The sequence below is a fragment of the Poecilia reticulata genome, chromosome 20 (genome assembly GCF_904066995.2).
Source record: "Poecilia reticulata chromosome 20, P_reticulata-male-v2, whole genome shotgun sequence".
Taxonomy (NCBI): domain Eukaryota; kingdom Metazoa; phylum Chordata; class Actinopteri; order Cyprinodontiformes; family Poeciliidae; genus Poecilia; species Poecilia reticulata.
The window spans coordinates 26,372,930-26,389,827 of NC_088849.1; the positions used below are offsets into that span (position 1 = coordinate 26,372,930).

Genomic DNA, 16,898 nt, shown 5'->3' on the forward strand with positions numbered 1-16,898 from the left:
TGGTACGGTGAAACCTTCCCCTCAGTCTGATGAGCTTCAGGTTGTCTTCACTGACTTCACATTTGGAACTTTGAAGCTTTTTCTTTTCTGACTTTTCTCCCAGAACCGTTTGGTTCTCCACCATCACTGGGCTGACAAGCAGCTCCTTTTACGCCGCTCTGCTTCTAAAGCCACAAACATACAGAGACAGAAGTAGTCAGGGTTCCTGGAACATTTTACAGTCATGGCACTAACATTTGACTAAACTCTCAGTTAAGGAGAAATTCAATCCTGAACAGCTTCAGATTCGTGAGTTATAATAAAATAATCCAGAAAAAAGGGTTCTATAGTTCAGAACTAGCCAGATCTTCACCAACCTCACAGTGAATCCTCCATGTCCTCTAGACTGCTGGTTTGCTGCTGTGAGTCTTCTTATGTCGTTTTAGATAACGGGACAGTTTGAAAGTCTTCCCACACTGCTCACAGCTGTATGGTTTCTCCTCAGAGTGGGTCTTCTGGTGGGCTCTGAGGCGGTCAGTTCGGCTGAAGACTTTCCCACACTGCTCACATTTGTATGGTTCATCTCCAGTGTGAATGCGTTGATGAGCCACTAAGGATATCTTCCGGATGAAGAGTTTCCCACAGAGACCACAGCAGTATGGTCTTCCTCCCCTATGGATGATCTGATGTGCTTTCAGCTGGTCCCACTCAGTGAAGGTTCCCCCACATGCATCACAGGAGAACCTTCTGTCAGTGTGGAGGAAGCTGTGTCTTTTTAAGTTTCCTTCATGCCTGAATGATTTTCCACACTGCCCACACCAAAATGATTTAACTCCAGTGTGAACCCTCTGATGTCTTGTGAGATTTGATTTGGTGTGGAAAGCCTTCCCACACTGTTCGCAGATGAAGCATCTCCCCTGAACATGAAATCTCTGATGGGTTTTTAACTTGACTCTTGTTGTGAAACACTTTCCACATTCTTCACAGTTGTGGGGTTTAACTCCAGTGTGGAGAAGCTGATGGGTTCTGAGGCTAGTCTTACAAATAAAACCCTTTCCACACTCATCACAGACAAATGGCTTCTCAGCCATGTGGAGGAGGAGATGTTTCTTTAAAGAGGTGCTTACTATGAAACATTTTCCACACTTGTCACATCTGTAGGGGTTTAATCCACTGTGAACCATCTGGTGGTCTCCAAAGTGAAGACGATTTGCAAAGGTTTTTCCACACTCATTGCAAGAGTATCGTTGTGGTTTAGTGTGTAATCGTTTATGGGCATTCAGGTTTAGAGAATTTCTATAAGTCTTTCCACACTGATCACAGGGGAGCTGCTTCTCTGGGTCTGCTGAGTGGGTTCGCTTATGGAGATAAATGCTTGATTTATGACTGAACGTTTTTCCACACTGGTCACATCTGAAAGGTTTTTCTCCAGTGTGGACAACTCTGTGGGCTGTGACTTGTTTTTCTGTGCGGAAGCTTTTTCCACAATCATTACAGCTGTATGACTTGTTCCCACTGTGGATTTGTTCATGAGTCTTTAAATCCCTTCTGAGTCTGAAAGACTCTGAACACGTCTCACAGGTGAATGACTTAACCCCACTGTGGATCAGCTGATGTTTTTTTAGGTCGGTGGAAGAGATGAAATCTTCCCCACACTTCTCACAGCTGCATGGTTTCACCTCAGAGTGACTATTCTGTTGCATTCTGAAGATCTTTGCAGAGGAAACAGATTTCCACACCAGCTACAGATCTTTAATGATGTATTTTTGTTGTTGTTCTGAAAGTTCTGAGGTTTCAGTCCATTCCAGTTCTGATGTTCCTATAGAGACAAAGACAAGAACATGAGCAGATCCGATCGATTGGATGAAAGTTTTCTTTACGCTTTCTTAAATCTTTAATCCATACTGAAAAAGTCTCGTTTGCAGGTTGATTGAGGAGTTAGAATATCTTGGTGTGAATGTGAACAGTTACAGGTATGTTATGATAAGAAAGAAGGAACCAGTATGGCATCTTATATGTGTGAAGAGTATCCAACTGATCCCAGTATCAACACTGAACAAAGGTAAAGCATGTCAGACACACCAACACCAAGACGCACTTTGAGACAGTTCTCTGGAGAACCAAACGTGAGTCTGAACAAGATCTGGCCCAGCAATAACCTGTCCAAAGTCAAATGTTGATAAGTCATAAAATCACAATGAAAAAGTGTCAGAGTTAATATCAACATGTATATTAAAATCAACAGAAACAAGAACAGAATCTAAATCTATTGTGCTTTTAGAAAAAGGTTCAGTAAATTCAATTGAAAAACTAGTTTTAAATCTTAATAAACATTAATTACTGCAGGAGAAGCTAAGTAATCAAATGAACAGGAGGAACCAAGTAAGACATATTTTTGTAATATAAACTATCCGAGAATATGGCAGCAACACCAGCACTTTTCCTATCAGGCATTAAATAATATACAAATAAAAAGTTTAGCAGAGATGCTTAACTTAGGCATGGCAGCCATTTTTACAACATATGGAAACATTCAGGATGAGTAACCCATGGTAACCAAACCACTGCTATATTCTTATAGTTAGCTGTAAAGTGGACAGATGTTTGCATTTTCATTTGTCATAGTTTTTGTATGTGTATGTTTTTTATTTTCTCATGTTGGGGTTTATTTTTTAAAGTATACATCGTTGTATAAAACTGTAATACTGTAAAGAATGCGCTGTGGAAACTGATTTTTTTTTTAAAGAGATGCTTCAGTTAATTAAATATGGCCTCTATCCTCAAGTAAAGTGTCTGTAGGAGAATGCAGTAATGTTTCTGGAATGTTATATAATTTGTGATGAAGGTGTATTATTAACGGGTCAAAAACAATAAAAATGTAAAACTTAAATAAGTTGTCTAGTTGAAACTGGCTGGAAACGACACACCAAACAGTTAGAGCATCAGAACTTTATCAGCATCCATCTAATAACGTTTCCAACCGTTTATAAGACAAACTAAAGGAACAACTGACAGACAATGCTTAGTTTCATACATTCACACACAATCTGTCATTTTCGCGCCTGTTAGCCTAGCATGCTAACGTAGCTTCCAGCTCTGACACTTTCGGGTTGCAGCTGCTGAGAAACTTTCTGAAGCAGCTTTTCAGCGGCAGTAACATTACTGACCATCAGCTTCAGGTTAAAACACGGACTTTAATTTGGCGGTAAACAACAGATCAAGATTTAAACCTTTGCTAGAAGGCAAACTAGCTACTGATTCTCCTGCAACTGTAATGAAGGTTCATTTCTCCAAAAACTCACATCTTCTCTGAACTTCAGTTCTCTCCAGCAGAAGTGAGGGAATCCTTCAGCAGCCAAAGAAAATCTCTGCTCAGACTGATGTTAGCATGGTGGCTACATCTGGACGAGTTCAGCTAATAAACGGAGGCTGGAAAACTGTCTTCTTCTTCTGATGGTGTAAAACGGCGGTTTGCAGATCAACCACACCGGTGCAATACCGCCACCTGCTGGGCTGAGGTGTGAAAAGGAAACTGCAGAAGAAATAAAACTAATTCATATTTATCAAATATATATATATATTTCTTTGTATTTGTAAACAAATAAGTTGTCTTAAAGCCCCTCCTGCTCTCATTACTTTCTTTCATATTCCCTTGTTTTATTGGCGGTTGGCAAACCAACTCAGCCGCCACCTACTGGGCTGCAGAGGAAGTTAACAGAAAAAAGAAAAGTCCATCCATCCATTTTCTTACACCCTTGTCCCTCAGTGGGGTCAGGAGGGTTGCTGGTTCCTCTCCAGGTAGCATACCGGGTGAGAGGCGGGGTCACCTGGACAGGTCACCAGTCTGTCGCAGGGCAACACAGAGACACACAACCACACACACACACACACACCTAGGGGCAATTTAGACAGACCAATTAACCTGACAGTCATGTTTCTGGACTGTGGGAGGAAACCGGAGTACCTGGAGAAAACCCACCATGCACAGGGAGAACATGGAGACTCCATGCAGAAAGACCGGGAATCGAACCCAGAACCTTCTACCAACTGCGCCACTGTGCAGCCCGAAAAAAACAGATTTGTTTTTCAAAAATGACATGACTTAATTTTCTGTTTTAATCATTTTAATAATAAAACGTATTTAATCATCATTAATGATTGTTTTGTATTCAGACTCAATGGAATCTTTTTTGAATGTTTTATTTACTTGGTGATGCCTTTAAATTCAAACGGTGGAGGAGGCCTGGCGCCTCTCCAGCAGCCACTGGGTGAGGTGAACAGGCTGGACGGGTCACCGGTCCATCACAGGGCTATGCAGAAACACATGAAGGTTTTTTGGATCCAGCAGATTTAAAATCTGCAGAATTTAATCAGAAATGATTCAGACACTGAATCCTTCACCTCTGTATAAATATAAAACATTTAATAATTAGTGCAGGAGCTCAGGTCAGCAGGTAAAGTCTTTATAAAGTCTGGATGGAGGTTCTGAATCTGCTCCTCTGGGTCCGGTAGAGAAAGCAGCTCCAGCTCTCTGAACCCGACCAGAACCAGATCATCTGCAGAGGATCAGATCAGGAAACAGCAGGGATGAAATACTGCAGAGAAACGTCTTCATGGAGCAGGACGAGGTGGACCACGTTCTGATGGACAATGTCTGAGGAGACAACAAGCAGGGACACTTTAACTGCCTTCGCAGGACAATAGAGGGGGTTTCTATTCTATTCTATTCTATTCTATGTTCTGTTTTATGAACCCAGAGCTGCAGATAAAACTTCATGTTCATGAGGTCGTTGATGTTCTTCCATCATTTCCTGCTTTCCTGAACCAGCTGGCCTCCTTCGCATCACTTCCTGTTTAGCTGCTGTTCCTGGAACAAGGGACTCAGAAATAAATTTGTCTTCATGAGGACGGCTGAGGGACTCACTGCACAGGGCCTTGCTGGGGTTGACCTGCTGACCCATGAGGAACTGCAGCAGCTTCCTGATGTCCACCGTGACCTCTGCCATGACCTCTGGGTCTCTGCTCTGAGTCGGGCCTCCGTCCTGGGAGGAGACGTCGCCTGCAGAGACACAGGGACACTCAGTCAGTCTCTGTCTTCTCTGATCCAATCAGATCACATTTAACCCTGAAGACAGAAGGTTCTGAAGAAACCAGAACCAGAACCAGGACTTGAGTCTGGAGAGGAGAAGTCATCTTCTCTCCTTTAGCTCCTTTTATGAAACCAACATCTGAGCTAAAAGCTCCTGAGGTTTTGGTTCAGAAGTAAATAAATCAGCACCAAGCGGCTCAGATTCATCCTGGAAGCAGAACTCAAGTCTGGGATTAGCAGTTTCTGGATGTTTTTAGATGTTTCTGGATGTTTCTGGATGTTTCCAGATGTTTCTGGATGTTTCCAGATGTTTCCAGATGTTTCTGGATGTTTCTGGATGTTTCCAGATGTTTCTGGATGTTTCCAGATGTTTTTAGATGTTTCCAGATGTTTCTGGATGTTTCCAGATGTTTCCAGATGTTTCTGGATGTTTCCAGATGTTTCTGGATGTTTCTGGATGTTTCCAGATGTTTCCAGATGTTTCCGGATGTTTCTGGATGTTTCTAGATGTTTTTGGATGTTTCTAGATGTTTCCAGATGTTTCTGGATGTTTCTAGATGTTTCTAGATGTTTCTAGATGTTTCTGGATGTTTCTAGATGTTTCTGGATGTTTCCAGATGTTTTTAGATGTTTCTGGATGTTTCTAGATGTTTCTGGATGTTTCCAGATGTTTCTGGATGTTTCCAGATGTTTCTGGATGTTTCCAGATGTTTCTGGATGTTTCCAGATGTTTCTGGATGTTTCCAGATGTTTCTAGATGTTTCCAGATGTTTCCAGATGTTTCCGGATGTTTCTGGATGTTTCCAGATGTTTCTGGATGTTTCCAGATGTTTCCAGATGTTTCTAGATGTTTCCAGATGTTTCTGGATGTTTCCAGATGTTTGTTTCTGGATGTTTCCAGATGTTTCTGGATGTTTCCAGATGTTTCTGGATGTTTCCAGATGTTTCCAGATGTTTCTGGATGTTTCCAGATGTTTCCAGATGTTTCTGGATGTTTCCAGATGTTTCTGGATGTTTCTGGATGTTTCCAGATGTTTCCAGATGTTTCTGGATGTTTCCAGATGTTTCTGGATGTTTCCAGATGTTTTTGGATGTTTCCAGATGTTTCCAGATGTTTCTGGATGTTTCCAGATGTTTTTAGATGTTTCTGGATGTTTCCAGATGTTTTTAGATGTTTCTGGATGTTTCCAGATGTTTCTGGATGTTTCCAGATGTTTCCGGATGTTTTTAGATGTTTCCAGATGTTTCCAGATGTGTTTACCCCATGCAGGGTTCCCCAGGTCTTTGAAGTGAGTGGTGACAGAAACCAGGTCGGTCTGGATCTTCAGGTTCATGTCTCCGTTCAGGTTGGCCTCCATCACCTGAAAACACACAAACTTTCCTGAAAACGTTTGTTTTCTCCACATCGATGAGGAGGAGAGACTCGGATTATTCTCTGGAATAAAACGAGTCAGAAAGACACAAAAAGGAGAAACAAGTGTTGATTTTATAGGTTTGGTTATGAAACTGATCTGGTTCTGGTTCTGGTTCTGGTCTGAGCTCCACTGATCCAGACCATAATAACATGTGAAGCAGCAGGTACTGGTTTTATTGGGTCGTCTAGGAGACCAATATGAATTCATGAAACTGAACCAGACTGAGGCTCCATGAAGAGCTGTGATGCTGCAGCGCCATCTGGTGGCAGTTTGAGGGAAGGTTCTGACAGATGAACAGAACCGGGCTCTAACTGGACCTGGACCAGTCAGAGCTGGGAGTCCTACCAGGAAGTTAGAGAGGTTCTTCATCCTGTCCACCACACTCTTCATCGTCTTCAGAGGAGGAAGGTAGACGCTCACCTGGAGAGAGAATCAGTATGAAGACGAGACGATTTCACCGGAGGAGGAGGAGGAGGATGAGGATGAGGATGAGGATGAGGAGGAGGAGGAGGAGGAGGATGAGGATGAGGATGAGGAGGAGGAGGAGGAGGAGGAGGAGGAAGAAGACACACTGGGACTGAAAGACCCACAAGATCCTCACATCAAAGTCCGGAACGCCGGATTCCTGGAATTCCTGCCAGAGCCTTCGAGGAATCACGTCGACGGGAACGTCGTGAGTGACGACTCTGCCGACGCTGGACAGGGTGGGCTGATGGGATACATGGAGGTCAGGGGTCAGAGGTCATCAGACAAAACACTGAACTTCATTCACTCTGAAGACCTACAGAGGAGGGGTGCACTAACTTCTGACCTTCAGAGGAGGGGTGCACTAACTTCTGACCTACAGAGGAGGGGTGCACTAACTTCTGACCTACAGAGGAGGGGTGCACTAACTTCTGACCTTCAGAGGAGGGGTGCACTAACTTCTGACCTACAGAGGAGGGGTGCACTAACTTCTGACTAACAGAGGAGGGGTGCACTAACTTCTGACCTACAGAGGAGGGGTGCACTAACTTCTGACCTACAGAGGAGGGGTGCACTAACTTCTGACTAACAGAGGAGGGGTGCACTAACTTCTGACCTACAGAGGAGGGGTGCACTAACTTCTGACCTACAGAGGAGGGGTGCACTAACTTCTGACCTTCAGAGGAGGGGTGCACTAACTTCTGACCTACAGAGGAGGGGTGCACTAACTTCTGACCTTCAGAGGAGGGGTGCACTAACTTCTGACCTACAGAGGAGGGGTGCACTAACTTCTGACTAACAGAGGAGGGGTGCACTAACTTCTGACTAACAGAAGAGGGGTGCACTAACTTCCGACCCAGACTCAGCTCTACCTCAGCCTCTGGCCCACAGCATCACAGAACCTCTGCCAGTCAGAAACTGACTGAGATGCTGCAGCTGCTGAATCCAGAGCTAGAAGATGATTGGTTACCTGAGGAGCAGGAAGTGACAGCTGATGGGTCCCTGTGAGGTTCTGGTTCTGGTTCTGGATGGCAGCGGGCTCTAAATGCTCAGAGAACCTCAGAACCGAACCAGAGTTCTGCTCACCAGCTCGGCAGCGACGGTCAGACAGGCGCAGTGCTTCCTGGTCAGCTTCAGCTTCACCGACTTGGCGGACTGGACCGTCTTCAGGGCCCGGCTCCAGGGTTCTGGACTCACCTCCAGGCAGATCTCCTGGACCTCAGAGGTCACGCCCTCCATCTGGTACTCCTGGAAGAAGTTGGCCTGCAGCAGAACAGAACCGGTCACTGAAGCGTCTCGGTCAACAGCTTCAGGTTTTCTCAGCTTCTGATCATTTGGAGAAAACTTTAGCTTTAATGTTTAGCTTTGACCTCTGACCTCTGATGAAAGCATGTGACCCAGTTGTTTCTACCAGAACCTTCCAGACTCTGATGATCTGCTGGTCGTGTTCAGATCAAAGCTCTGCGGTTCCATTGGTATGGCAAGCCGTTTTAACATAAAATCAGCTTCACTTACATTCCAGGTAAGTGGAGCTGATTTATGACTAGACGTATTAGTGAATTAATATTTCTGATTAGTTGGTGAATAATCTGACTAGACACAAAACCTATTGAGATTTCTCTACTTACATTCTGACTAGTATATGAATTACTGACCATCTTAAACACATATTTCAAATACAGACAATTAAATTATGACGAGTTATAAAGAAAGTTCTAGATATCCTGCTCTTTGTATTTTTAAATAGTTACATTTTACAAGTGAAAAATAAATAGCAGATATTGTGAAATCAAATAATAAGTCAAAACTAAATTAGATATCTGGGATTATAATATTGACAGGAATTTTGACTTGTCAAGATGTAACTGAAGATATCTTGAATTATTGTTCTTAGTAGGCAGAACGTAAACACAGATATCTTAAATTACATTCCTGATAGTCAAAATGTAACTAATGAAAATGTATTTTAGGTATCTGGAATGTAATTACAGTCAGATGAAACCTATTTTATGTTCAAAGTCCTGAATCAGGCATGTTGCTCAGAAACACCAGATTTTCCTGCAGCATCAGATGGAAAAACTCCCTTAAAGCTGCAGGTCCCTCCAGCCAGAGGCTAAAGGCTAACAGCTAAAGGCTAAAGGCTAACAGCTAAAGGCTAACAGCAGTTTGCGATCCGGGATGGAAACCATCGGACCTGCAGCAGCTGGCACCACATGCCGACTCCTCCGTTGGTCACTTTTCCCGGCAGGATGAAGAACAGATGGTCCGGGGTCAGCCGCAGGACGCAGGTCTTGGTCAGCTTGGAGATGGTGGTCATCACTCCTGAACTCAGAGGACCAGGGCTTTAGGCTGTTGTCACACCGCTGATGTCCGGATCAGGCTAAATGCTGAAACCTGGAGGACTCAGTATTTATGTCCGGGAAGATTCTCTGGAGTTATTTCACAGATAACATTCACATGAAGCCACTGCTGCTGGATTTAAATAACAGTTTTATTTATTAAGGTCGATAACTAACGAACCAGACGACAGACTGAAAAACGACGGGTTACATTTCTGACCAAATAAAAGCGGGACTTGAACTTAATATGTTTCCCAGAGTTAATAATCACAGTTGGCAACTTGTTCTTTATTTCTTGAAGCATTAAAGTTACTGTTCTTTCGTTCAAGACAGATTTTCTAGCTAAACATATATTTTAGAGAATAAACTCGGAGCTGAATCGCGTTTTATTCACCGAAAGTTAACATTTTATCACATTTTATCACACTAACAAGTTAACTCATTAGCATTTCAACAAGCTAATATGCTAACAGTTTAAACGGACTCACTGGTGAAGTGGTTCAAACAGGCGATGTCAGTTATTTTCCCCCGAAACTTCATTTTAACCTGAAAATAAAGTTTGAGGGATTTTAACTCCACTGGTTTAAATTCCGGAGGGAGACCGTGTTTGGTCCGTTCCTTAATACAGCTCGACGGAAACAGCGGCTTCTCTCCGCCTGTCAAAGGTTCCTACTGACAGAAGAAGAATATTAACATTGAGCAGTTGGTGAATAATCTGAAGCTGTTTACATATTTTAATATTGAATATCAGCTGCAGTTTAACAATTTAATACATGTTTTCAAAAGCTGCTATAAAATACATTTAAATAATGTAACAGAAAAGCCATACAAATTTAGGCCCTGCCAAAATTAAAGTGTTATACTGATGACTTTGTTTTCTCAATTGACAAACTATTTGACACTTAAATCATTTTCAAAGATAATATTTTGTCCCTATGTTGAATTTATACTTAGGGTCATTTTTATTTTTCTCATTTATCATCATCAATCATTATTATCATAATTTATCAAAATCACTTTCTGGACCTGCTCTAAAAACTGTTTGCCATTCTCACAAAAATGAGATTCTGGAGCAGATAAAACTTTTACTGAGTTTTAGATTTTAACTTTTATGAAGGATGAAATAAAAATATTTAAAATAACCAAAAAGTTTCATTCTCTAATTGAACAAATCCTCATGAACTCACTGAGCTGTTAGCAGCAGATAAAATGACGAGTTTATGGAATATTTGCATTAACATCTCAAATTTGATCAAAACATGCAAAAACTGAATCAGACTGAAGCAAACATGCAGCCCAGAAACTGTTGAATTGAGCTTTATTTCATATTTCTTGGTTACAGAATGAAAATGAATCAACGAGGAAAAAAAGATCAACTTTACAGTTGAAACAAGTTCCAATCAAAACTTCACTAAAGGGATGTTAGAATTAATCTCAGAAAAATCTTTATTGATCCGAAGAGAAAAACAATATTAGGCTAAATGACAGACATGAGAAAATAAACAGGATAATGTTTCAACTCAGAGCTCAGAGACCCACTCTGATGCTCGTCAAAGTTACAATGATTATAAATTATTCCTCTTAAAAACTGTAATAAAAATCTAATGTCTAATTTGGTTCTACTTTCACTTTACAATGTTCAACATTTTACCAAACAGTAGATATAAAGTTTTTTAGATTAAATTTTTTAAAATTTAAATAAATGTATTTAATATCAAAATAAAAAAATGGTGTGATACAATACATAAGGAAAGGAAAATAACATAACGAAGCTAACAAAGAAAAAAACTGAAGGTATGATGCTGCAGAAAGTGTAATTAACTGTGTATGCATGTGTGTGAGCAGAAATTGTAATATAAATGACATTATGAATATGTAAAGCAATAAAAAAATACATAAATAAAAAGCAGAAAACAATAAATCAACAAAAACAACACAGAAATCAAAACAACAAAAAAATATATACTATATACACAGATAGCCCCTTTTTTTAAACATTTATTTACAATTCTTTCAGAATTTTCAGATTCTCAAATAATAATAGGTGGGAACTTTAATACAGTACTAAACCCATCTCTTGATAAGAAAACAAGATCTAATTATAGATCAACCCTGAAATCATCAGAAATAATTAAACTAAATATCAGTGAATTTGGCCTCAGTGGCAGCTGGAGATCATTTCATCAAAAGAACTGACTTTTTTCTCTTCTGTCCATCATTCATGTTCACAGATTGATATGTTTCTAATAAGCAACTCTCTAATGGAAACATAACCAAAACTAATATACACTCGATTGTGATCAGTGATCATGCTCCTGTATCTCTTTGACTGTAGAAAAACAATCTTTCAGTAAATGGCGCCTTAATCCATCACTATTGGAAGACCAAGAGTTTGACAGATATCTGAAAACGGAATGGGTGTCGATGAATGAGCCACCAAATACTGCAGCATCGTTGATATGAGAAACAGGGAAAAATGCATAAAGAGGAAGAATCATATCATATGGAGTCCATAAGAAAAGGGAGGAAAGAGAAAAACAAACTCGGCTACAGATGGAAATTAAGAATTTAAAGGAAATAAGGATTTTAACACAACTGAAGACAAAATATGTCATCTAAGATATGAACTAAATATGTTTGCAAACAAGAGAGCCAATTTTTTTATTACAGAAACTTAAACAAGACAACTTTCACAATCAACTGAAGAAAAACAAAGAGAAAAATATTATTTCTGTTATTAGAGATTCAGCAGGGAAACCGACCCAGAAGAAATAAATTATGTTTGAGATTTTTATACCAAATTATATTGCGAAGAAAATAATCCTTCCCCAGAAGAAATTAACTCTTTTTAAACAACATTGATCTACTACATTTGACAGATGAACAAGTTGGTCTGCTTGAAGCTCCATTAACAGAAAAATAATTAATCAATGCAATACACTTTCTGCCAAACAACAGAGCAGCAGGACCGGACGGTTTTCCATCAGAATTCAATATATCTCAAATTAATAAGAGAAATAAAAGAAAATGATATTGTTCCCCAAATTTAAATACAACTGCTAATACAATTCTTCCTAAACGTGGCAAAGATGCTAAGGTCACCTGCAGCTATCGACCACAGTCATTAATAAATACAGATATGAAATTATCACCAAGCCATTAACAATCAGAACTGAGAAAGTCATTTCATCCTCAACTCATCCAGTTCAAACTGGTTTCATTAAAAATAGACACTCATAATATACGGAGGTTGCTGAACTTAATGGTTTTAACAAATAAACGACTCGGCCATTGTAACTTTGGATGCTGAAAAAGTGTTTGATAAAGTGAATTGGTTATTTTTGTTTTCAATATTAAGAAGGCTTGGATTTTGAGATCCTTTTATTAACTGGGTTAAGTTATTGTATTCATCACCAGCAGTGACTGTTACTACCAACAATATCATTTCACAGAATCTCATCCTACAGAGACACAGCAGGAGGCCCACTTTCTCCATCCCTGTTCTCCTTTTTCTTTGAACCCTGGCAGCAGCAATTCATCAGAACTCTCACATTAAAGGTATTACAATAAGAAAATGATGCCTGTTTTTCCTGATACTTTCAGATTTTTTGAAGGTTAAACTAGCTATATGCTATATTTAGTAAACAAAAAATAAACAGCTCAGTGGAATATGTTGGATGTAGGTGTTGTAGCCTGACAAGGTCAAACTGACTTTGATTCATTCTTGTATTTGGAGAAATGAGTAAAAAATAAAAAGTTGCAGTTCTTCTCTCTAGGTTATTATCATTATCTTATGAAAGTGTAATGAAAATTTAACTTTTTTTCCCTTTCACCACCTATAACTTCAATAATTTCAGACCAATCCACAGATATAACATTTTTCATATTTTCAGACTGCTGCAGCATCGGCCTCTGAGGATCATCAGGACACGCCTCAACTTCTGTCTTTGTCAAGGATCACTTCCTGCAACGATGAAAAGAAGCAACAGAGGAGGTCAGTGATTGTTTCCAGCTTCTCTCCATCAGCAGCACCAGACACAACATGAAGGACATCAGCAGCTGTGGAGTGGAGCCAGATTCTTTTCTCTGCCACGCTAACTCTAGCCATGTTGCAGCATCAACTGTTGCCACTTTTAGCTTCTCATTTTCTCCCATTGCCATGGTGATTTATGTTATCCGTTTTCTTTCTCAGAAAAAACACTGAGATGAGATCTGATGCTTCATGAATGAGGAACAGTCTGCAGACATGTTGGAAGGCTGGACGCTGGAATCAGCTCTGCTTCCTGAGAGCCGTTTCACAAAACTAGGAAAGATCATGAAACAGGGATTTTCCACATTTCCTGGTTGAGATAAGCCTGGACCCTCACAAAAGCAGACCCCTTAACTAAAATACCATTAACTTTGTTATTCAGTCAACTTTTATTTCAATATTATGATGGTAGAACATACCATTGAAATGATCCATGTGGGCATTATTCCTGTTTATGTTGCTGCTGTTATAAGTTTGACAGAAAGACCTTTAAAGGATTGTTGCATCTGCTGTGGGGATTATAGAAATGGTAGATAAAGAAGCAGATGTGTTGTAATCAAATAGGCCGTGGAAGTTCTTGCATAGTCCTCTGAATGAAAGATGACAATTTAAGGAGGAATTTTTAGGTTTTTAATGGCCATAAAAACATTTACAACTTAAAGTAACTTGTTTTGGAATAAAAGTAAATAAATGCACAGTTTAAGTTTGTATACTGTTCATTTCCTCCCTGTGGTGTCTAGATCATTTAGTTTAACAGCCTGGCCCTAAACATTCAATATTTTCCATTTACTTAAGGCAAAGTTTACCATTAGAAATTAAGGTTGCAGACTTTGAATTGGGATTGACTTCTTGTATTTTATTTTCAAATGATATATAGTTGTCAATGAAAATGAGGTTCTTCACCAGCTGAGAATCTTCAATCCATTTGGAAATATTCCAAACAACTGAAGAGTCTGTAAATAAGTAAAACAACTGGAGGAACCAAAGGTTTCGTTTTGAAAACCAGATAATATCTCACTCCACAAAACAGAATTCAGTTTGTAAGGTAACGTAGGAACAAGATGGACAACAAGCCAACAGAGACATTACGGTCCACAGAAGTCTGAAACAGGGCAGATGTCAAAGCTTTTGTAGAACTTATGGAGAAAAGTCAGCATCAGTCTGTCCACCGGATTCAGTGCATCACTAAACACAGCCAGGACTTTGCTGCAAGCTCACCAAACTAGAGAGGAAACTTATAGTTCAGACAAGAGCATTTAGAAAAAGGTTTACCAACAACCACACTGCATGATGCCATTTAAAAAATAGAACCTGAAGACATTATCAAGCGTCAGAAATCCACCTTGAAAGCATTGCGTCAAAATGCGTAAAAAAGTCAGAAATGTAAATACTACAGCTGTGGTTGGCTCAGAGATTTCATCTGAGCTTGACTTGGTTTGGACCCACCACTGCATGAAAACATCCTAAAGTATCGCAGGAGTGAACATAAGTGGTTTCTTCTTATTTCTGTCTGAAACTTTCTTCTGATCCAAGCTGGTCCTCTTCTTGGATCCAGTTAAATATGAACCTGATTCAGCTGTACGGCAGGCAGTCAGACCACTTTATCTTCACTAAGCAGCTTTTCTCTGACAGCAGAACCACTGGGTTTATTTCCTTCTCCTCCCCTCTGGTGCAGCCCAAACTGAACGGTGGCTGCATGCAGGCTGGCTGGTGGCACTAATCTAATGCTAACATGTTCAACCAGAGCAGAAGGTGAGGAGGCATTTCTGCAGAAAACTTTGTTCCAGTGGATCAAACATCTGGTTTTATATTCACCTGGTTTGAAGTGATTGTTGAACATCTTTGGTAATGAAATCTACTGGTTAGATTTGTGATGTCAGAGGCTTGTTGTAAACCAGCTGAGCAGAAAAACCAACCTGGACAAGCAGCAGGACGTAGAGCCGTGTTTTATTTTTGGACTCAGCCGACTAATCAGAATCTGCAGAGTTTTCATCCTGCAAATCACTTCCTGAATCAGCCCAATAATTCATTTAAAGCCAGGATTTGAATCTCTGACATCAGGTTTATCGAACATCATGAAGAAGAACAACAGAACCAGTATAACAACTGGCTGCCTGAGAGTAACCAGAGATCCATGAAGCCAGACAGCAGCTGGTTCTGAAGGAGAACCAGGCTGATGGTTCTGGTTCTGAAGGAGAACCAGGCTGATGGTTCTGGTTCTGGTTCTGGTTCCTCCACAGACACCAGAGAGAATCCCAGTGAGAGCAAAACAAGAGGTTAACACTCACCAGGATCCAGATTATGGTCTTTGTTCTGTTGTTGTTGGATGGAGTCTGAACCTGTTTCTCCTGATCTGAGGCCTGATCAGAACTGACTCACCTTAGGCTCCGCCCCCTGCCCAGGTGATTTAAACACCTGTACTTTCATGACTTCTCTTTGTTTCAAAAGTGAACTGAGATCTGAAACACGGATCATATTTAAACTTTTCAGTTTTCTCAGTTATCAGGTCATTTCCAATCAACATCAGTGAAATCCGTAACATGTTCACCAGTTTGTCAGCAACAATCAGGCTAACATATTAAAATCTCCCCCTGATGCGTTTCTGACTACATCTGATCTCCATGAAGCTTTATTTTCCACAGCAGATGGAATCGTCTCAGAACAGAAACTACCTAAGAAAATGAAGTTATTTAAGTAAAAATAATGTCATTTTGCTCCTGGTGACATAAGTTTGGTTAGAGCAACAGGCCCATTCACATCACAACCCTCATCTGGTTAGTTTCTCTCAGCCATTGTTTCACATTAAGGCTACTATCAGAATTTATGTATCAGAATCACAAATATTATTTAAGACTCAACACATCACATTATTTTCAAGTTGCCTATTTGTATTGTCCACTAGGGGTCAGTAGAACAAATGAAGCTCGACTGGTTGGTTCATGAGGTTTGATGGAAATCCTGATATACACATTAAAATCACATTTTTATTAACCAGGGACGATATTCCTGTTAAATATTGACACAGATGATCAAAAGTCTGATTCTCTTCAGGTTGAAATAAAAAAATCTTCATGTTGTTTATATTTGACTGCAATGTGTTGCTGCGGCCACCAGGTGGCAGCACCAGCTCTAGTGAACGTTCTCCTGTCCAATCAGCTTCTGGATCGTTCCTCAGTCTCTGACGTCATTTATTAAAGCAAATATTACAATGTAATAATTACTGATAAAAACCACTGAAGTCAATCAAATGACTAATTATTATTGATCTTATATAACGGAAAAGTTTTAAAGTGTTTTTATAAATTCTGCTTCACTTCATGAGCAAAACATGAACATTTGAATCATCACTGCTGGTGGATGGATTCAGTAATTAAAAGATAAAATACATGTAAGAACAACAAATGTTTGTGCAGTTAATCGATGATTTATCAGATATTTGTGATTTCAAAATAAATAAACATGTAAAAAGTAGATTAATGGTCAGAGTTACAGTAAATAAATGTTTTCTTCATATTTAATGATCTCAGCTTCAACATCTGAGCTCTACAGGACAAATCTGACATTTTTAGTTGTTTTTTTTC

General features: G+C 40.0%; 1 protein-coding gene and 1 long non-coding RNA gene across 3 annotated transcripts; both read right to left on the bottom strand.

Moving 5' to 3' along the window:
* Positions 1-1,709: 1,709 nt before the first annotated feature.
* Positions 1,710-4,039, bottom strand: LOC103456971 (uncharacterized). The gene is made up of 2 exons (XR_014085417.1): positions 3,282-4,039; positions 1,710-1,798 (listed from the first exon to the last, which is right to left on the bottom strand). It is a non-coding gene; the product is annotated as an uncharacterized LOC103456971 (long non-coding RNA).
* A 341-nt stretch (positions 4,040-4,380) lies between these two features.
* hus1 (HUS1 checkpoint clamp component) lies at positions 4,381-9,944 on the bottom strand. Of its 2 annotated transcripts, XM_081601899.1 has the most exons (9): positions 9,776-9,944; positions 9,143-9,270; positions 8,035-8,211; positions 7,085-7,192; positions 6,829-6,903; positions 6,330-6,429; positions 4,904-5,038; positions 4,542-4,633; positions 4,381-4,504 (listed from the first exon to the last, which is right to left on the bottom strand). In XM_081601899.1, exons 1-8 carry the CDS (start codon positions 9,825-9,827, stop codon positions 4,551-4,553), a joined length of 858 nt encoding a protein of 285 aa, XP_081458025.1. In that variant the 5' UTR covers positions 9,828-9,944; the 3' UTR covers positions 4,381-4,504; positions 4,542-4,550. The 2 variants fall into 2 exon arrangements, with proteins under 2 accessions (XP_081458025.1, XP_081458024.1); XM_081601898.1 differs by having other exon boundaries at positions 4,381-4,633; positions 9,776-9,939.
* Between the last annotated feature and the right edge of the window lie 6,954 nt (positions 9,945-16,898).